Consider the following 20,431-nt stretch of genomic DNA (forward strand, 5'->3'; position numbering starts at 1 on the left):
ACACGTGTGTGCACCTATAGACACATATGTGCACCTATGGACATGTGTGTGCACCTACGGACACGCACGTGCAGGAGTGTGCGGGTGTGTGTGTGCATGTATGCCTCTGCCTAGCACTCCGGAGCCTTCCACGTTGAATGTACGCAGCAATCGCGAGCGAGGGGCCGCGCGCCAGCCCAGCACCCTGTAGCTGCGCAGCCGGTGGGACAGGGCCCCGCTCCAAGCGTCCACCTTTCCATCCAGCCCATCCTGTGCAATAAACGTCAGCAACTGACAGAGCTACGCACGACTCCGTCTCTGCTTCTCCTTTGCCACCATCCCTCCCTGCCGCGGCTCCGGCTGTTCCGGCTCCCCTTGCCCAGTCCTGGCAGCTCTGCCACCGGGCACGGCCCCAGGCTGGGCTGCAGGAGGCTGCTTTGTCCTTTGAAGAGCTGCTTCCCTGCCAGAAAAACAAGGCAAAAAGCCTCCTCCCAGCACCTTTCCCCTTGCTGGCAGTGCTGTGCTCCCCTGTCCCCTGTCAGCTGGACACCACGGCGCTGCAGCGAGGAAGGAGCTGGGAGCAGGCTGTGAACTGGAGCCGGTAGGTACAGGACTCAGCCAAGAGCTGGGTCAGACCCAGAGCTCCAGCTGCAAAATCTCCAACCCTCAACTGCTGCAGGAGCTGGGACACAAACACACAGCCCCCCCAGACTGCAAAAGTCTGTGAGACAGGAGGCTCCTAGTGAGAAACACAAGGGCCGAGAGGATGCAGCCAGCCTCTGCGAGAGCCCTGCTCCTGCTGCAGCTGTGCTGGCCAGTCTGTGCCACAGGAAAGTGTTGTCTCTCTTTCTGCTAAAAAAGCATTTCCAGAATGTGACATCCCTGTGAGTAACCGAAACCCAACCAACCAGCTAAACAGTGGCAGTCTGGGGAGATATCAGTCCCACCTCCTCAGGAGCCCCAGGAAGATGAGGGGAGAGCCCAGGCACCCCCCAGCCTTCAGGCAAAGATGCCAAGAAGGACAAAGTTCCCACTGAGTATTTCAAAAAAACATTTTATTTACAGTATCGTACACCTCCACCCCCATGTTAGTGGTTTTTCCCTGCCTGCGACTTCAGTGAGCAGAATTGAAACTGAACCCTGGAAATGAGAGTCAGGAGCCACAGAGGCTGCGCTACGGGAGAGCGGTGACGGTGCCCAGCACCCGGAGCGGGGTACGGAGGGCAGCAAGCACCCGGCCTGCAGCCGAGAGCAGGGCAGGAAAGGGCAGGGGCCTAACGCTCTGAGGTCCGAATCCCACTGGTGGAGAGGGATGGCAGCCCAGGACAAGCAAGCTCTGGAGCTCGCAGCAGTGGCAGGCGCATCGTGCCAGGGTGAGGACTGAGGGGAGCCAGCCCTGCCTGCCATCACCCCTTTGACCTCACACCAGGGAGATGCAGCCCTGCCCAGGGCTCGACACCCTCTCCCCGTGCCCGGGAAGCAGGCAGCGACAGCGACAGCAAACAGCGCAGACCCCCTGTCCCCCACCGGCCCCGCACAGCTGCTCGAGTACTCCCAGTTTGCCCCAGCATCTCGGTGCTGGGCAGGTGTCTTTCACTGGGCTGGCAGCCGTACCTGCTTTCCCCATGAGACGCAGGACACAGAAGCCTTGCAGGCCAGCGCCTACCGCAGCCTCCGAGGCAGCTGGCAGTACAGAGGTAGTCCGGGGTCCCGCTGGCTCAGCTGAAGAAATAGGTGGAGTCCATCACCTTCTTCAGGTTGAATTCGCCTGGGAGAAGGGAGAGGTGAGAGGAGAGCAGCGTCAGGGCAGGGTGGAGATGGGGCAACGGGGAGAGAAGCTGCTCCGAGCCCCGTTTCACCTTCCTGCACAAAACTACTTCAGCTCAGCCCCTGCTGCAGGGTAGGTCAAGACAGCAGGGATCTTAGAGATCTTCCAGGAACTGATGTCCCTCCAAAGTTATCTAGGACAGTGGTAGGGAGAGCAAGACAGAAGAGCGTAACAGCAGCGAGGCAGGGCAGGAAGAGAGGAGCGCACAGCCTCATGGCACGAACCATCCCTGCCCCTGGGTTGTGCTGCCTCTGGGGCTGACCACGGCAGCTGCTCAACAGCAACGGAGCACTGGCCTGTTCCGTTTTGCAAAAGGCGGAACAAAGGTTAGCCAGATGGTCTGGCAGAGGCAGGGCCGAGAGATTAGGAGGAGTTAAATTAATTGCCTTAATCCAATTGCGTGTATATCATCTAGATCCTGGCAATTGTCATGCTGCGAGCCTCAATCCCATCTCCAGGCAAATGCCTCATGGTTGGAAACAGATGGGAGAGGAACAAGAAGACAGGGATGGGATAAGCTGGGTCAGCCTGGGGAAAATCCCAGGGGCTCAGCTCTGGTGAAGGCAGGGATCGCTCACAGGGATGCTACAGGGGAACATCTTAAGGCACTGCCCCATGGCTCTGCAGTCCAGCACAGGCAGGAAAACCTGATCTTAGGAGACTGCGTTAGCACGGCCGGCCAGACCCTCACTGTGTCCAGACACCGCATGAGCTCAGTGATTTTGGGTGCCACTCCCCATCTCACTCCCCTCGTCTCCAAACTGCTCCTGAGCTTTGCAGTTCCTGTCCTGTGCTCCTACCTGTCTTGGGGACACTCGACAGCTGCTCCATCAGCTTCTTCTGCCAGAGGGCTCTGGTCTCTCTGCTGGGGCTGGATGAACCAGAAGAAAGCAAATCAAGATGGGAGCTCTGGGAGAAGGTGCACCCTCCTCTGCTCCCCAGTGCAGGCCCCTGACAACAGGATTCAGCTCTTCCAAATTACACACCCAGGGGCAGGAGCCCAGCCCCTGCCACAGCAGCCCTAGGCAGATGTGAGGCATCTACAGACCCTGCCCAGGTTTGGGTGGGTCTGTGCTGCCTGGCTGGCTCTGCAGTGATAATGGGGGTCCACACACTGGGCCGACCCAACGCGTGTCTTCACCGCTCCTTCCTGCCTCATTCACAGTGGGGAACCCACTGGGAACCCCCAGGCCCACTGAGGGATTGAAGCACCAAACCCTACTTCAGTTCTGCAGCAGAAGGATGCAGACACCTTGTTTTTCACACCGAGGTCTAAGGCGATTTGGGCATCAGTCAAGAAGGAAGCAAAACTTCCCTCCAGAGCAACCCCCAGGCAGATGACACAACCCGTGAGCATCTGGGCACAACAGCCCCCGGGAGAGGGAATCAGTGTGGGTAGGAAGGGGAGGGGGCGGGTTGCCAACAGGCACGGAATACCTGCAGTACTTCTCCAGCATGAACTCGGACAGATCCTGCAGGATCTTCTCACTGTGCAGAGCCACAAATTGCTGCCGACAGATCTGATCCAGGGAGCAATGGTGAGTCGCAGGTTAATAGGCGGTTTCCCCTCCTTCCCCTCAGCGCTTCTCAGCCAAGGCAGGTCAGAGGTGAGGGGCAGGGAAGGCAGCGGGCAAGAGTGGGAAGCGGGGGCTGCCAGACAAGGGTGAAGGGAATCAGCCTGGGGAGGTGGGAAGCAGAGGCCAAGCCCCATTTATCAAGAAACCATACAACAGCCTTTGCAGCGCTCCAGGGGAAGAGCCCAGGGCAGGACAGAGGCACTGACTCTGCTAGGCGCTGTGTTTAGCGCTGATTTACAGGCACAGAGTCTCCCTCACGCCCTCCTTGAAGGGTGGGAGGAGATAGGACTACAGCACCAGGAAATCAGCTGCAACCGCCAGCAAGCACTCCAGGTTCACCCTGCCTGGGTAAATAAATCAGCCTGCGGAGCAAAGCCCAGGGGAGGCAAGGGCTGGCAAGTGCCCAGAGGACAGATCAGCAAGATCCCTGCTCACAAGGGAGCCGGGAGGACACTTTTACCTGGTTCATGATGTCCACGGTGAGCGCGTGAGTCCAATAGCAATCGTGGACCGAGACGAAGGTCAGACCCTGCCTGGGAGGCAGCAGAAGGTGCCATGAAGCAGTGCCGAGAGCTCCCTCTCTGCGATGTCCCCTACCCTGTGCAGACCCTCTCGCTGGGACCAAAGCAGGGACCATGCAAGGAGGGGGACGCCCTACACAGCATCTGCAGATCTTCAGAGAGAGACGGCTAACCCTGCGATCTCCCTGTCCCTGCCCGCTGCCTCCTCTCAACCCTTCTCTGCCAGAAACCCCAAACCCCCACCCACCAGGAAAACCTCTTTCCCACATCGCACGCCTTGCCCCGGTGACGCTCTCCCAGGGGAGACCGAGTGCCAGAGCTGGGGAAGAGCCCCAGCTGCCTGCTCCCTACCTGAGGCAGTGCAGAGCCGTAAGCATCATGTGCGTGGAGTCCAGGGAGTGGATGAAGTTGGGTGGGAAGGCGTTCTTCTGCTTCACTGTATCGGGCTTCCTGCAGCACAGAGTGGGAGATGGGAGGAGCTGGGGCACTTCCAGGGCCAAAGATGAGTGCGCCAGCACAGAGCCAGTGCCGGCTGAGACCCGGGATTCGTAGGGGCAGCCCTGGGGGGCCCCAGGAGCTTTGGCACTCATTGGAAGGTTTTGTCCCCAAAGCACAGGCTGGGGAGAGCAAGGGCTCAGTAAAGACTGTGGTTTCATACTTACTGGCTGCTGTTGGAGTTTTTCACACTCAAGTGCTGCATGCTGCAATTCAGCTACACGGAGAGAGAAAGGGGATCAGCTGTCACACTGCACTGCCCAGGCAGCACAAGGCGCTCAGCACTGCCCTGTACTTTTGGAGAGGGGATCGCACCGACCACGAGCTACTCTGCTCTGCAGGAAACATCCCTGGCTGCAACAGGGGGCCTGGGCATGGACCTTTCCAGGGCATCCCAGTCACCACGGCAGTCACTCCTCAGTGACACCTTGCCTGCTTCCCCTCCCGAGGATGCTGGCAGGCATCCTTCACCCCTTCCCAGCGACACGCTGATTCACCCCTGCGAGGGCTAAGAGAAGGGCTCCTGGAGGTGAGCGGCTGTGAGGAAGAGACAGGCTGGGGAGACGTGAGTCAGCGCAGCAGCGCGTGGGAGGCGAGAGCAGCGAGACTGAATCACGCAAGCCCTGAGGAAGGCTCCTCGGTGCGGGGAAGGGGCCCGTGCCCCAGCTGCCTGAGTGGGATGGGAGCAGCAGAGCTTCCTCACCAGCCCACCCACACACCCCAGTCTCTGCAGGGAGCGACGACGTTGGAGGATGTGCCTGCATACACAAATCCTACCTGCTCTGCAGGCTGACCCGCAGGTGATGCCAACTTGCCAGGCTTTAGCTTGCTGCTTTGAAGCCCGGCTGCCCTCTCCCTGCTCCCCACCATGGCAGAGGGAGGGGTAGATGAGTCCCGCACACCAGATACTCACCACGGTGGACCTGGACCGATAGTAGGGCTGCACGATGGGGAGACCCAGCGGCGTGACCCACTCCACTGTCCGTCCCGACTGGGCAATGAGCTTGGCACTCTCCGTCAGCCAGTGCTTTAGCAGAGGAAAGTGGGGAAGAAAGCGGCTGGAGTTAGTATGGGCAGCTGGGACACCCCCATCCCCTCCCAGCACAGGCAAGCCCAACTCCTGCCACCGACTGCGACAGTCCAGCGTTTACGAGGGAGTTTGGCCCTGCAGCAGGCACAATCCCACACCTCTGGGCTGGGACAGAAGGATCCTCTCTGGGCCAGGACCCAGAAAAACCATCTCTCCCCGTGGAGCATCCCCTGGTCTATGTATGGGTGGGCCAGGGAAGAAGAAAAGGCAGAGAGAGCTAAGAGGAAACAGGCACCTTACCTGGATGTCTCGAGTTGCTGAGAACATCTCCTTGATGCTATTGAACACCTGCTTTACAAGGTAGTGAGATGCTTCCCACAAGTATTCCTGCACAGACCAAAGGCAGAGCGAGGGGTCAGGCAAAGGGGCAGCAAAAGATGCGAAGTAAAGCGATGGGACCTAGGGTAAGCTAAAAGAGCATCTCCCTGCTCTCTGGCGCCTCAAAATTGCCTCCATCACAGACTGTGCTAAGTCTTGAGCTGTTGCAGATGGCTGAGTTGTGATGGAGGAAGGCTGAGATCAGCATTTCGGGCGGCTTCTTGTCTGAGGACAGGCTGATCTCTGTGCAATGTCCCTGGACGAACAGGAGGCTCTCGCTGCCTCATCCGCCCCAGGAATGTTAACACCCGGCAGAAACACTCCCAGCACCAACCTGCCACGGCAAATCACCCACTCAGCACGCACTGTCTCACGGTGGGGTCACAGAACAAGAAACAGGCACCAGGAGGAGCAAGCCTCCCAAGATCTCTGCTAGAGACAAGGGCCACTTCCAGAGGGAAAAACACAGCCACAAACCTTGTTTTGCATCTGAAACACCAGCCGAGGCTGTCATGCCACCAAGCTGGGCCCAGGATGAGGAGCAGCCCCACCTGAAGAATCCCTCCCCAGCACAAGTGCTGGCAGACAGCCCTCCTGCAGGCTGGACAAGCCTGGCACAGGCATGGGGGGCTCAGTCCTGCGCAGCCCTCTGCTAGCTGAGATTTGGGGGGGTAAGCAGAGAGCAGGGCAGGAAGGAAACCCACAGGAAGGGCAGTGCGGGTACCTCTCCCAGCAGGGATTGAGAGCTGAGCAAAACACCGCAGGGGGAGGCCAGGGCAGGCATACTACCTCAGGGAACTCGTCAATCTCCTTGAGACGCTTCTCCATCTGCAGCCGCCCGCCGTAGCGTGTGACACCATACACCACCGTCATCACCGTCTGCTTCACCACCTTGCGGCTGACAAAGCCCTGCAGCACCTGGGCGATCTTCACCCCCTGTTCAGCATCCTTCTTCCGAAACTCCTCCACCTGAGGAGGAGAGTGCCCCAGGAGGTCAGCCCTACCGCGAGCCGTGCTGGCCCAAGCCCCATGGCTGGGGGAGAGCCAGGGGGGCCGCAAGAGCCCCTCCTGGCTGTGCACTGCCTGGCCTCAACTCCCATCAGAAACTCTGGAGCCCATCTTCACCCGCCCTGGTTAACAGATGTCATCTGCTGAAGGAATCAAGAGGCATCCGCATCTCACAGATAACCGTGCCCGCGAGGACCAGAGCCTTCCACTGCTGCCTCAGCAGAGCAGTGTCACTTGGCAGCTGCACGGTGCCGGACATCACAAGGACACGGCGCTAGGACTGTGGCTCAGGACTCGGGTTCTCCCACCTCTGCCACCCCCAGTGATAACCCTGAGCAAGCCGTGCACCCTCTGTGCGCTCCTCCCGCCCTCTGGTGCGGTGCTGCCTGGATAAAACGTGCTGAGACCTAGAAAGGAGAACCAGGGGTTCAGTGCCAGTTGAGTGAGTCTGGTAGATCTCAGCGCACTTCCCAGCCAGGCTCATTTCACATCATGTCTTGCCAAGAAAACTGAAGACTTAGCGGCAGTGCCAAAGGCTGAATCTCTCCCCGCTCTCTCCTACCCAGCCCAAATGAAGAAAATCCCATAACCTGCAGGCCAGCCAGCTGTGGCCAAGAGATGAGGAACACTCTCTGCTCTCTTCCACCTCTCTACCCTACTTCTCCCAGAATTCATTCAGGACAAGTGAGGACAGCAGAAATCCCAGCGGATTTCTCATAGCTACCTCTGTCAGGACAGATCTCCAGCCAGTTCCCCACTGCAGCTGCTGCACTGGTTCTCATGTGGGGAGGAAGAGACTCTGCCTGTGACCAGCTCTTGCTTTCCCGGCCCTCTGTACGCTGGTCTTACCTTGACCTTTCTCCTTGGGAGCTGCAGTGACCCTGTGCAACAGTGCAAGGGGGAGAGGCAGGGCCAAGAGAACACCTCCCCGTGTCCCCACTCTGCCTCACCTGCTGGGCCACCGCACTGTAGACATCCTGGGGGATACTGCAGGGCATCAGATTGACGGAGATGGCGCCGATAAGGTCCCGGCCAAGAGCTGCGTAGTGCTGCAGACCATTGCAAGAGCCGTCCTGCGTGTGAGAAGAGAGCAGGGTGGAAACAAGGTGTTAGCGTGTGGATGGAGCCCTGCTCATCCGCCCCCGCTCAACAGCACAGATACACTTGGCTCAGAAGGTTAGCGCCATTTTCCCCCCCCCTCCTCTTCAGACAGGTTTGCAGCTGATCTCCCAGCAGTGGCAAGGGCCAGACCAGTTTCCATTTTCCTTCTGGCCAGTTTTCCTGTCTGGGTCTCATCACTAACTACTGCTGCCTATGAGGTTTAAAAAAAGAAAATGGCACATCACACTGCCCCCTCCATGAATTTTCAAAGACATCAGAGCTCTGTGGAAACACTAAAAAACCAGAAAATTTGGAAAACAACAAATCTGCCTGGGATGTGAGAAGAAGCCCCAAGAACCGGCAGTCAAAGCAACCTCAGAAAACCCAGGAGTGGGACCAGAGGCAGGAAGAGGCAGGCCAAGCCAAAGATCACTCAGCAAGGCACAGCTGACTCCGAGGCTCCAGCTAGCTGTGCTGCCTCTGCTCTGTGGCTGATGAAAACATCCTCCTGACAGAAACCAGCTCTGACCCAGCCCTTCCCAAAGCTGCAGTTAAGAGGCACGCTGGCCGATCTGTCACAGCCGCTGCCCTGACAGCCCTCCTGGGACCAAGATCAGCTTGGATGAGACAGGCAGGACCTGAACGATGGCGTGGGAAGGTCCTGCTGCTCCCCAGACAGCGCCAGCAGAAGCGCTTCTCCCAGAAGATGTGCTGCTGCTTTGGACCGTCCCTGCTCCTCCTGTGCTTGGGCTCTGCCTGGTCAAAGGGAGCCTGCAGCTGCCGGCAGGATCAGCCCTCCTCTCCTCTCCCCCTCCTCCCCACACCCTGCAGTGCAGCAAGTTGCAGAGCTGAGAATTGACAGGGCTCCGGCAGCGCTGCCGCGGCAGAAGAGCTGCCTCTATTAACCAAATGCTGATGACTCAGATGGAAAGAGACTGGGGTGCCCTCCAGAAGAAGTCCTTGTTTGAATTTCATTAACAGCACCCTCCACACACCCCCGACCGCTCTCTTGATCTTTTGTTGTCATAACAGTTTCAGTTTAGATGGTCTCATACATATTCCAGACCATGGCTACTGGCAGGATACACCCTGTTCTCCCCCCCCACTTCATTAGGGCCATCTGATCTTCTAATGAGATAAATGAGCAAACCCCTCTCACCAGGAAAACAATTAATCATTGTCTCCCATGCAGCAAGGGGATTTATCAGTGCAGACAGATAGCTGGCTGGGCAGCGGCTGCAGAGAGCGCTGCAGATCTACTGGGATGCAGCAGGGAGAAAGGGCTGAGCGCTGGCTAAGGGGAGCGGCTGCCAGGCTCCTCTCCCCGGCTGGGAAGGACAGACGCCTTCAGAGAGCCGAGCGATTGCACTTGCCCTGCTCAGAGCGCGGGCATGTCCGGGACCAAGCAGGAACAGGGCTCATGGTGAATGACAGCCACGCCACTGAATGCAGGGGACAGATCAGCTCTGTCCCCCTGCCCTTCTTCAGAGGTCCAGACCTCCCGTCTTTTGCTCCTGCAGAGCTGCTGGGCTCCAGCCTCAGAACAGGAGCAGAGCAAAGGGCCCCAAAGCCTCAGCACAGCCCCAAGCACTTCAGATAGGCAGGTGCTGCCATACACCGTGCCACGGCCCACCCAGCCAGGGTCGGGCTGATTTCCAGTCCTGATCCCATGGCTAGAGAAGGTAAGGCTGGACCAGCTCTCATCCTGCAGGCAGCTGACTGCAATCTCCCAGACAGGCTCTGCTCCAGCCAAAGGAAGCAAAGCAGCACTTAACTGTACTGGCTCATTAACGGCTGCATGCAGCAGCAAATTACTGGCATTCTCAAGCCAAGATGCCTGTAGACTGCACTCCCATTCTTAAGAAAGCCTGGCCACATGGCATAGTAAATGTAGCATTGAAGGCCTGGACGCTTCTGCCCTGCCTGTTTTCCTCCCCCAGCTCAGTCACACGGGCCCTGCGGATCCGCTGGGCTCCCACCTGGTGAACTGGGAAGTGAGAGATGTAGGCGGCTGGATCCGGGGACCGCGAGGCTTTGGCGATTTCCATACAGCACGCCAAGGCTTGCCAGGGTTCGTCGGTGTTCATCCACCACTTCCTGCCCTGGGAAAAGGAAAGAACAAGCTGGTAGGAGCGGGCAGTGCTCTTATGGCACCCCAAGGCAGAGGCAGGAGCCCCTGCGCTCTTGGGATATACTAGGCAAGGCACCGTGCCTCCACGTCCCTAATATCTCATCGTGTTTTTGGATAGAAATATGTTATTTAGGAAACGCTGCAATGCTTTGTTTCCCTTTTTCCTCTCAAAGCATTATCTTTCAAAATGTTTTTGTTTCAAAATTGGTTGGATTTACATTTTATTTTACTTTTCAGAAGCTACGCTAAATAAGAGGAATGGTTAAGTCTCCTCTGAAATTAAAGACAACGCTGATCCCTTTTTGCTTAGCATATTTAGACAATTCCTATTTAGACTCCAACACAGACGAATTTCCCTGCTTTTCAGTTTGGTCACTGAAGGGGAACCTCTCAGCCCACCTGGGCCTCGCTGCAGGCTCCCAGAGCCCACGCTATCCCCCGTGGTTCAGGGTCCCACCACTCCATCCCAAGAGCGAGCAGAGCCCTGCCAGCCGTTCTCCACCTACCGTGAGTGGGTGGTCGGCCGAGTCCAGGATCTCCTCCATGATTTCATTGGCGTACTCCAGCCGCTCCTGCAAGGCGTTCTTCTTCTTCAGCCCCGTGAGGTTGATGAGGTGGATCTTCAGCCAGTCAAGGCCCTTGGGCCCCAGCGGCCTTCCCTCTGCGAAAAGCAGGATGGCCCGGGTCACGTCGTTACCGAGGTGGTTGAAATAAGGTGGGCAAGGGTAAGTCCTGCCTCGGAAGTCCATGTTGTGAGGAAACCAGAACACCTTGTCCCTGACGTAGTTGGCGATGGAGAGCTTATAAAGCGCATCCATGCGCAAGCTGTGCATTTCGGCTGCCTTCTTCTTGCACAGCAACAGCTCGTGCTTCTGGGACTTGGTCCAGGTAGACGAATTGCTGGGAGCAGCAGAAGGCCTGGGGGCCTCAGAGATGGGCGGTGGGATGTCCAGCTTCTCATTGCCTTTGTCATTGAAGATGGAGATGATGATATCCAGCACTGGCTGGTTAATCTTCCAGGCGCAGTTGCCCAGCTGGTTCAGGGCATCCAGCACGGGGTGGAGGTTCACCGGCGGACACTGCTCCAGGAGCAGCTGGTGCTGGATGGCCCCATCCACAAAGCGCATCAACTTGGTGTCATTCAGGACAAAGGCACCAAAGTGGGGGGACGTCCAGGGTACTGGGGGGCACAGCATAGGTATGGCAGAGGAGTTAAAGGTCAGCAAGGTTTCTGCAGCGTCTGACACAAGCTGGGAGAAGATGGGATGGGGTTTTATCAGCCCAACCTGGAGAGGAGAATCAGAGAGGTGAAGGTCAGCAGCAGAGGATTACAGCTGGAGTCCAGAAGAGCATGTGGTCAGTCAGCCATTAGATAACGATCACGCTAAGTACTGACACTGTCCACACAGAACCAGAGGCTCCTCTAAGTGTCCCTGAGCAGGAAAGGCAGCAGGGAGGGAAAAGGGCCTTGCAAAGGCCCAGTTCTGATGAAGAGGTGACCTGGCACAGTCCCAAGCCCCGCCGCTCTTCAGCCTGGAGAAGAGGAGGCTGCGGAGAGACCTTATTGCGCCCTTTCAGTACTTAAAGGGGGCCCACAGGAAGGATGGGGGCAATCTTTTTAGCAAGGCCTGTTGTGACAGGACAAGGAATAATGGATTTAAACTAAAGAATAGATTTAGACTAGACATAAGAAAGAAATTTTTTACACTGAGGGTGGTGAGGCACTGGCACAGGTTGCCCAGAGAGGCGGTGGAGGCCCCATCCCTGGAAACATCCCAGGCCAGGTTGGACGGGGCTCTGAGCACCCTGCGCTGGTTAAAGCTGTCCCTGTCACTGCAGGGGCTGGGCTGGGTGATCTCTAAAGGTCCCTTCCAACCCAAAGCATTCTATGATTCTATGACAAGGCTCACCTGCCAGCTGCTGCGGAAGGAGTAGATGTGGTAAAGGACGGGGATAAGCTTGGATTCCAGGCGAGGATTGAGGATGTTCCTGGGCACCTTGACAGCCTGCACCAGGAGTTCCAGCATGTGCATGCCCAGGCGCATGAGGAGCATGTACGGCCAGCCGCAGTCCTTCAAGTTCAGGGAAGGCCCAAAGCCTGCTTCTGCCACCAGCTTCTCCCAATATTCCCGCGGCAAGTACTCGTCAGGCTGGGAGGTGGAAGGAGAAAATCAGGTCAGCTGGAGGGGCCAGCCACGCTGCTCCTGGGGATCTACATACCTGGAACATGGCTCTGAGGACCCTCCAGTCTCTGTGTCCCTGTGAGGTCCTCCCTGACAAGGGTATGTGGGGAAGGACTGCTGACATGGCTGGGGCAAACCCAACAGCGAGAACCTGCTTCTGCTGCAGGCCAGGACAGTGGCACTGCAAAGCCCTTCCTCTCGCCGCATCCCTGTGCTGACACCCTGTTCCCACACCATCCTCACCCTCCTTGCCAGGCTGCGGATCTGCCTCCCCCACCATGCGCACACAGCTCTGGAAACAACACGCTCATCCGGCCCTCGAGCTGCCCAGATCGGTGGCCTTGGCCCCTTTCTCCCCTCTCATCCTGCCCTGCAAAGCACACCCTCCTCAAGCCCCAGAGCTCTCCTGCACAGGATGCCTGGCTCCAAGGGATCAATTCTGCTGATTTAAAACCTTCAGGCTCAGAAATACCCACTACTATGCCAGAACCGACCCTGCCCCTGTTCCCATGGGGCAGCGGGCCTGCCAAGCACTAGACGGGGCCTTACTGGTTCTGCTGGCCTCTGCAGCAGCAGATTCCCAGAATCTGGACCTTGTCCTTGCGAGGAGGTGGACAAACTGCCTCGCCCCGTCTCTGCCTTGCAACCCGCAGGCCCCAGGACCTCCCTCTCCCAGGTGTCCCTACCTGGCTGTTCTTTGCTAGCAGGTGGATGTAGTCCTCATAGACGTGCTGCACCTTCTCCAGCTGGCGGCTGCGCAGCTTCCTCTGGGTGATGTATCTGTTGTAGACTTTGGAGCCCAGCTCCCTGGCCAAGACAGCCAGGGATTCTCCTTGTGGAGAGAGGGTGTTGAGGATCTGGGAAAGGGGAAGGCAAAGAGGGTCTTAAGGAGGGAGGAACAGAGAGGCGGAGCAGAGAGACAAAGTGGGATTTAAAGCGCCTGTGTGGGAAGCGTGGAAAGATACTGATTCCCGTGATGCAGAGCAGACGATGAGGAAGGAAATGCAGCCGGGGCAGAGCAGTGGACTTCTCTGGCTGCTCAGCACAGGGAGCAGACAGAGCCTGCACCTAATAACCTGGGCAAACTTTGAGCCTCATGTTCTGATTCTGCTAGCCCAAGCAGGATCTCCGTGCTTTGTGGCAGCCCTTTGGCCACCCGGGCGGCCCTGTCCCCGTGGCTCCATGAGGGCAGGGCAGGCTCCTACCTGCAGCATGATGCTCACGTACTCCTCATCCGGCAGCAGGCACAGGTAGGGGTAGAGAATGTTGTACCCCGACACCGTCTTGAGCTTGGACATGCTATGCTTTGACTTCTGCAGGGCCCGGAGGATGGAGTCATGCCACTGGGAACGAAGCGTGGCCAGCAGTTTGCGCTACACAGAAACGGAAGCAAGAGAGCAATGCTGTGGTGAGAGTGTGTCACCAGGGAGCTGCTCCCCCTCTTTAAGCCACCGACCCCTGCATCCAGGTCCAGAGGGCTGAAGTGCCCCCCTTCCCTCCAGCCCCCAGACGCCCTGAGCTTTACCGCTTTAATGGCTTGCGGGGTCAGAGGTTTGCTTGACTCCACCGACTCGATGGTTACAGTGTTGTCCAGCTCCATCTCCAGCTGCTGCTGAAAGCACTCCTGCAGCTCCTGCACAGAGAAATCCAGCTTGGGGTACGACACCATCTTCTCCTGCAACAAGAGTGAAACACTAAGCGCCAAAAGCCAGAGGAAGAGAAGACGTGCTCATTCTCCTAGCTTCCCTGCAAGAGGCACGTGGTATGAGTCCCTGCTGAAGGCACCTTTCTGGGACCTCGGTACAGAGGTCTGAGGTCTCTGGCTGGCAAACCCCAGGCAGCGTGGAGTAACAGGCCTCTCCAGAGTCTGCTCTGTTCCTGTGTCATGGTCAAGCATCCCCCCTCCAGCACATGACGGTCATCTCCAGCCCCGCCACCAGCCCTCGGCTTCTCTGTTCCTCTGTATGGCTGTTCCTCAGAACAAGGAGCTGCCTGATGATTTGCGTGGGCTACTGAGCAGAGATCGGGCTAAAAAATTCTTCCCATATTACAGTCTTGGGCTGGACCTGAGGACACCTGTGAACACTGTTTGGCCAGCTCCAACACCTCTCTGAGCTGCAGAGACATCCCTGAGCTCTGTGGCTTACTTTGGAGTAGAAGTCCTGGAGCAGAGAAGACTTGCAGATCTCGGGATTGGGTGGAGGGGGCAGCTGGTAGTTGGGCTGGACAATCCTGATGGCCCTCAGCACCTTCTCCTTCTCATCTTCCTCAAACAGGCACTTTTGGAAGAGCTCATCCACGTGGAAGCCATCATTCTTCAGCTGCTGCACACATCTGAAGAGGGGCAGATAAGATAGGCTTAACCTTTCACAGGGGACTGTGCGCGTTGGACAGAAATCGGCACATAATGAGGCAGGGAACGAAGTTTTTTAAGCATGGAGAAGAGGAGACAGATGGGGGGGTGACCCCTTTTGAGGATCCAAGAGGCTTTTCCTTCCTCAATTGTGCCCTCAGCAGCATCACCCAGACCCAGGCGAGACACACCACAGGACAAAGAGCCACCCCTCTCAAATCCCTGGCAGCCACAAAATTAAAACCCTGGCAGCCACAAAATTAAAACCCTCTCCCAAAGCAGGGCTTGGGGGCTGGCACCCACCAAGAATTAGCTCTGAGCATAGGGCAGGAGACTGATACACGGCTCCAGGAGGGCTGGTGGAGCCTCCCCATGCCAGGTGGTTCCCAGTAGCTTTCCCCTGTGCCACCCTTCATGCCAGGGCAGCTGCAGGAGGGTGCAACCTCTCACACTCATTGGAAAGGCTCTGACAGTCCTGGGGAGTGGGATGTGCCCCTCGCACTTGTCCTGGGATGCCTCTTCCCTTCTCCAGCACGCTCCTCAAAGCTTGCTCCCTGCAGCAACCGCTGAAAGCCTTGCAGCAACTTGTGCCTGACCACACTGATGTCTGCCCAGCCCCAGACGGGGGAAGAATGGTGCAGAAATGGGCATAACCGGGAAACCAACAGAAGGCAGATGCCTCAGTCCACCAAGAACACAACTGCTGGGCATCCTGGCAGCAGGACGCTGTCCTGCGGAAACATGGGAGCTCTCCCTGCCCTCCGCACACAGCCAGGAGACAGCTCTCAGGGCTGCAGGAGCTGTTGGGGTGGGAGCTGCCTCCAGAGCACAGCTCGTCCCAGCAAGGTGACCCGCCTCAGGTTACAGCAATCGATTATCCACCCCTCCAACCCGCACCTCTGCTGAGCAGGCGGCTTTCACCTTCACACTCAGGTGGGAAGACTGAGTTCTGCTGCTGTTGTGAGACTGAGCAAAAAGATGCTGGTTCCTTCACCCTCAAATAACCCTGCTCTCGCCCACCAGCCCAAGGCAGCAGAAGGGAACCCACGGGGCTGGTCACAGCTTGGGTGAAGGGGCAGGGGACTGCAGTCCATGCACCGAGCCTGGGAGCCACGGCACAGGAGCATGGCTCGCAGGACTGAAGCAGGAATAGCCTGAGCACCCGGAGCGGCTGCAGCGCCTGCGAGGAAGCTCTCCTCCCAGCAGCCCCCATCGCTGCTGGGGATCAAAATCCCCTGCACAGACCAAGATCTCCCACTCCTCAGCCCCGTCAAGAATGCTGCGGGACCGCATCCTCCTGGCTCTGCTGGGCTGGAGCCAAGATCCAGGGCGCAGCAGAGCCCAGAGGCACACCAACAGACTGGCCTGGCCCATGCCTGGTGACACTGGAGGGAAGACAGGCAGACCCAGGTGACAGTGGCACCAGCCAGGCCCCGGCCCAGGACCCCCCATCAGCCACAGAAAGCAAAACGAGTAGGAGGGATCCCCTGGCAGCTTTGGGAAAGCATCAAGAGCCCAAGAGGTGACAAAGAGCGCCCTGAGCCAGAACTGCAACACGCTGTGAATCCTGCTGCATTTCAGTACGGTTGGGAGCAGGCAGGAGCTTTGGTGAGGAACAGCTCTACTTCTCTGCAGAGCCACTCTCCCCAAAAACTACCCCACAGCAACCCAGTTACAACAAGCAACTCTCACCTTACACCCTCAAAGGGACCCTACAATCTGGGAGCAGAGCGAGAAACAACCCCAATCTCGCCTGCTCCCGGCACAGGCTCAGCGCTCCAGGCCATGCTGCTGCCGTGTCCAACTGGGAGAGGACATTTAGGAGAGGAAGGGAAACGAGAGCTCATACCCACACACACAGCGCCAGCAAACAGGAGTTGTGGGGAAACACACACGTGCCCTGGTGAGGCTTGGGGTTGCCAAATCTGCAGGCGTGTTATAAACATCTGCCTATAGACAGCCCTACAGCTGTACTGCTGTATTGGCGCAACACCCCCACAGGCAGGCAGGAAAGTCAATGCCAGTCACTTCTAAATCAGCTGACTGGAAGACATTCATTCAGAGGCATCTAGAACTTGTTATCCAGCCAAGAGACACACGAGGCCAGTGATAAATCTGGGGGAGCAGACACAGCTCTGGCCAGAAGCAAGGTTGTTCTCACCTCCTACATCTCCTTTCTCTACAAGATCAGAGACAAACTCCCTAGCAGCTGGGGGTGGCAAGGAGGGCCCACTGCAGGAGCCCTGCCCGTCCCTAAATCTGGCCACGAGAAGTAGGTCAGAGCATCTAAAATGCACGCAGTAGGGGCAGGTCTTCCCGACCCCGGGCCAGCAAATCTCCTCCCCAGAGCGAGCTCCCAGTTCTCCCAGCACAGCAGCAGGCTGCGGAGATGCTGCCCGGGGCTCGGTGGCACCCTGCGGCAAGTACGTTACCTCCAGATGGTTTTGGTGGACGACTGGTTCCGGCCCATGCACTCCAGCACTGCCGCATAGGAGTCCAGGTTGGGCCGGAGGCCGACGGACTCCAGCATGGATAACAGCCGGTTGATGTGCTGCAAGCGGCCCTGAGGATGAAAAGGGAAGGGGGCTGTGGACACAGACACCAGCAGCCCCAAATCACAGCTTCATGCCCCTCTGCTCCTGTTCAAATATAGCCCCGTCCATCCTGCCCCATCCCCTTCTTCCCCTCGAAGCCACCTGACAGGGATCAGTGGCCTGATTCAGTGGCCTCCTGCCAGCTCCGTCCCTCTCAGCAGAAGCCAAGCTCTCCTTGAACACTTGTTGAAGGCAGATGTGACAAACACAGATAAAACTGTGACCAACGCTTCTACAAGTGTGATGCTTTTCCTCCTGAGCCACCCCAATCTCCCCCTCAGCCACCCAGAAAACCTGACAGGTAGAGCAGGGCAGCAGCCCCCAGCTCGGTACCTTTCTGGCCCAGCTACGCATCACGATGTTGTACGCGTTGACATTCAAAAGCCTTCTCTTCGCAGGGGAGCTGTGGTATAAGAGAAGGAACCTCTCGGCCTCCTCCGGCTGCTGCAAGAAGAGGAAGCATTCAAGGTTGGCCTGGATGGTCTGCTGCAGGATCTTGAACTGGCTGCTGTCTTTGTCCTCTGGCACCCTGTGAGTTATCTGCACCTTTGCACCCTCCTTCGCTGCTGCCACCCTGGGCTTGCCGTGGGCGTAGACTCTGTAGAGGCTGGGGCTCTGTCTCCAGGCAGCAGCCACTTTAGCCTTCGGGCTCTTCTGGCTCTCCTGGCTCTCCTTGGCTTTAGCTTTGGCCTTCACCTTGCTCTTTGGTTTGGCCTTGGCCTTGGCCTTGGTCTTGGCCTTGGCCTTGGTCTTGGTCTTGGCCTTGGTCTTGGCCTTGGTCTTGGCCTTGGCCTTGGCCTGGCCCTCCAGAGCCTGTTGGGAGGCAGCGATGGATAACTTCCGCTCCACCTTCAGCTGCCGGATGTACATCTCTTTCTTCAACTTCTCCACCCAGCTGCTGGGCTGGGCTGGGCCCTCATCCCTTCCCTTGGGAGCAGGTTGCTCCTCCGTGGGGCTGGGAGCCACCACTTTCTGCAGCGGGTCCTCGTACTTGCCATTCCCCAGCGGGGCCAGCTCCACTTTGTTGACAGTCACCTCTGGGACGTTACTGGCTTGGAGCTGCTTCACTCGAGCTTTCAGCACTGCCGAGAAACACACAGCCGGGGAGAAGTGAAGGGATATGTGAGGTACGGCAGAAGGTTGCGTCCTACCCCAGAGCCTCACCTCTGGGAGTGTCCAGAAACATGCTCAGGAAAAGACGGTCCATGCAAGGACTTATTCCCTCCTTGGTCAGCCCTCCTCCCAGCAATCAGCTGCTTTGGCTACTGTCTTTCTGGGATCCGCCCATATGCTGAAGCCCACCCCAGCATCCCAAGGAACCCACCAACGGCACTGCAAGGGAAAAAGCACCAGCTCACGCTTATCTAACCTGCTGCCTGGTCACTGCGCTGGGCCTCTCTCCAAGGACCTCACGTCCTCGGCTCACCCAGGCAGAGAGCCCAAAGCCAGAGCATGTTCCAGATCAGTCTGCAGGGCCCTCGCACACCCTGGAGGGACTCTTTACTGTCCCTTAGGACCATGCTGCTTTTACAGCAACTCAACGCTCCCTGTGGGCAGGGTGGGCCTCCAAGTCCTTGGGACAGGACAGAACTTGCTCAGGGAGGCCAGCAAGTCCATGGGAAGTCCCACATCCTTGTCCAGACTACAAGTATTTCCAGTCTCAAATACCTTCTTTATGGCTACACAGAATGGGAAGACTCCTAGAAAACTTCCTGGACACTGAACAAGGGAAACCCCTGCAGCTCTCCCAGCCCTCCCCAACTCACCTTCCAGCAGCTCTGTCCTCTCGCAGACGGCATTTCTCCCCGCCTTCTCCTTGGCGCTGGCGGAGGAGTAGTTCCTGAGAACACTCCATGAGATCCCTGCAGCAGAAAGACACAAAGACCAGGAGGTCAGAGGAGGCTTCACCCCTTACACCGCTCCCTGCCCCACGCCACGCCTGGGCCCCAGCTGGGCAGCAGGGAGGGCGCAGAGAGGAGAGGGCGAGCAGCGTTTCTCAGCTCAGCTTGCAGGTCCCAGCAACCACAGCAGCAGGGCCACAGAAGAGCGGGGGACAGCTCTGTGCCAGAACATGACAGGGACACCCCCCTCACCCCCTGGCTCTAATCTCTCGGAGGGAACACGACCCGAGGGATGCCACAAACCCCAGCGCTGTCGCACGGGGTGACAAGACCCCGGCAACCCCTAGAGCAGGCAGACTCAATCCCACAGCAGGGACAGGACCCCAGGGACCCCCATTTCTACCCTTAGAGAATGACAATGCCCCAGGACACCCACAGCCCCCATCTCTGTCCCTGGGGCAGGGGGGGTCATGATGCAAAACGACCCTCATGGCCCCCAGCTCTGTCCCAGCGTAGGGTTTGGGATGCCCAGGACCACAGGGACCCCCCAGCCCCAGCTCCGTCCCCATGCTTGGGCTCAGGCCTCCAGAACCCCCCAGCTCCATCCCCATGGTTGGGCTCAGGCCTCCGGGACCCCCAGCCCCAGCTCCATCCCCACGCTTGGGCTCAGGCCTCTGGAACCCCCCTGCTCCATCCCCACGGTTGGGCTCAGGCCTCCAGGACCCCCAGCTCCATCCCATGGTTGGGCTCAGGCCTCCAGGACCCCTCAGCCCCAGCTCTGGCCCATGGTTGGCCTCAGGCCTCCGGGACCCCCAGCCCCAGCTCCATCCCCACGCTTGGGCTCAGGCCTCTGGGACCCCACAGCTCCATCCCCACAGTTGGGCTCAGGCCTCCAGGACACCCCAGCTCCGTCCTATGGTTGGGCTCAGGCCTCCAGGACCCCTCAGCCCCAGCTCTGGCCCATGGTTGGCCTCAGGCCTCCGGGACCCCCAGCCCCAGCTCCATCCCCACGCTTGGGCTCAGGCCTCTGGGACCCCACAGCTCCATCCCCACAGTTGGGCTCAGGCCTCCAGGACACCCCAGCTCTGTCCTATGGTTGGGCTCAGGCCTCCAGGACCCCCCAGTCCCAGCTCCGTCCCCATGGCCGGGCTCAAGGCCTCCGGGACCCCACAGCTCCGCCCCCACGCTTGGGCTCAGGCCTCCGGGACCCCCCAGCCCCAGCTCCATCCCCGGGGGCTGAGGGGCAGGACCCCAGCGACCCCCCCCGCTCCACTTCCCCGGGACCCCGCGGCCTCAGCCCCCCCCCCCCGCCCCCCGGTGCCCAGCCGGGCCCCGGCGCTCCCCGCCGCTCACCGGCGCCCCGCAGCCGGGCGGGGCCCAGCAGCGCCGCCCGCAGCCGCAGGAGCGCCATG

At 58.6% G+C, this 20,431-nt stretch overlaps 1 protein-coding gene across 1 annotated transcript; it reads right to left on the reverse strand.

Moving 5' to 3' along the window:
• Positions 1 to 1,620: 1,620 nt before the first annotated feature.
• Positions 1,621 to 20,430, reverse strand: POLRMT (RNA polymerase mitochondrial). The gene is made up of 21 exons (XM_075723656.1): positions 20,373 to 20,430; positions 18,945 to 19,040; positions 17,512 to 18,260; positions 17,017 to 17,147; positions 14,379 to 14,565; positions 13,757 to 13,906; positions 13,437 to 13,604; positions 12,918 to 13,088; positions 11,959 to 12,198; positions 10,555 to 11,334; positions 9,897 to 10,019; positions 7,767 to 7,889; positions 6,598 to 6,777; positions 5,731 to 5,817; positions 5,314 to 5,427; positions 4,568 to 4,617; positions 4,257 to 4,355; positions 3,845 to 3,917; positions 3,245 to 3,327; positions 2,608 to 2,678; positions 1,621 to 1,747 (listed from the first exon to the last, which is right to left on the reverse strand). Exons 1-21 carry the CDS (start codon positions 20,428 to 20,430, stop codon positions 1,698 to 1,700), a joined length of 3,783 nt encoding a protein of 1,260 aa, XP_075579771.1. The 3' UTR covers positions 1,621 to 1,697.
• Between the last annotated feature and the right edge of the window lies 1 nt (position 20,431).

The sequence above is a fragment of the Pelecanus crispus genome, chromosome 20, assembly GCF_030463565.1.
Source record: "Pelecanus crispus isolate bPelCri1 chromosome 20, bPelCri1.pri, whole genome shotgun sequence".
Classification (NCBI taxonomy): Eukaryota; Metazoa; Chordata; class Aves; order Pelecaniformes; family Pelecanidae; genus Pelecanus; species Pelecanus crispus.

What these genes read in the sequence shown, in the direction of transcription:
- POLRMT (XM_075723656.1), bottom strand. Translation starts at nt 20,430, where the DNA reads ATGGCGCTCCTGCGGCTGCGGGCGGCGCTGCTGGGCCCCGCCCGGCTG. An exon ending in TGCGTAGCTGGGCCAGAAAG is followed by an intron (nt 17,148 to 17,511) that starts GTACCGAGCTGG and finishes TTTCATCCTCAG; the next exon opens with GGCCGCTTGCAGCACATCAA. An exon ending in TCCACCAAAACCATCTGGAG is followed by an intron (nt 14,566 to 17,016) that starts GTAACGTACTTG and finishes GCCCCTCTTCAG; the next exon opens with ATGTGTGCAGCAGCTGAAGA.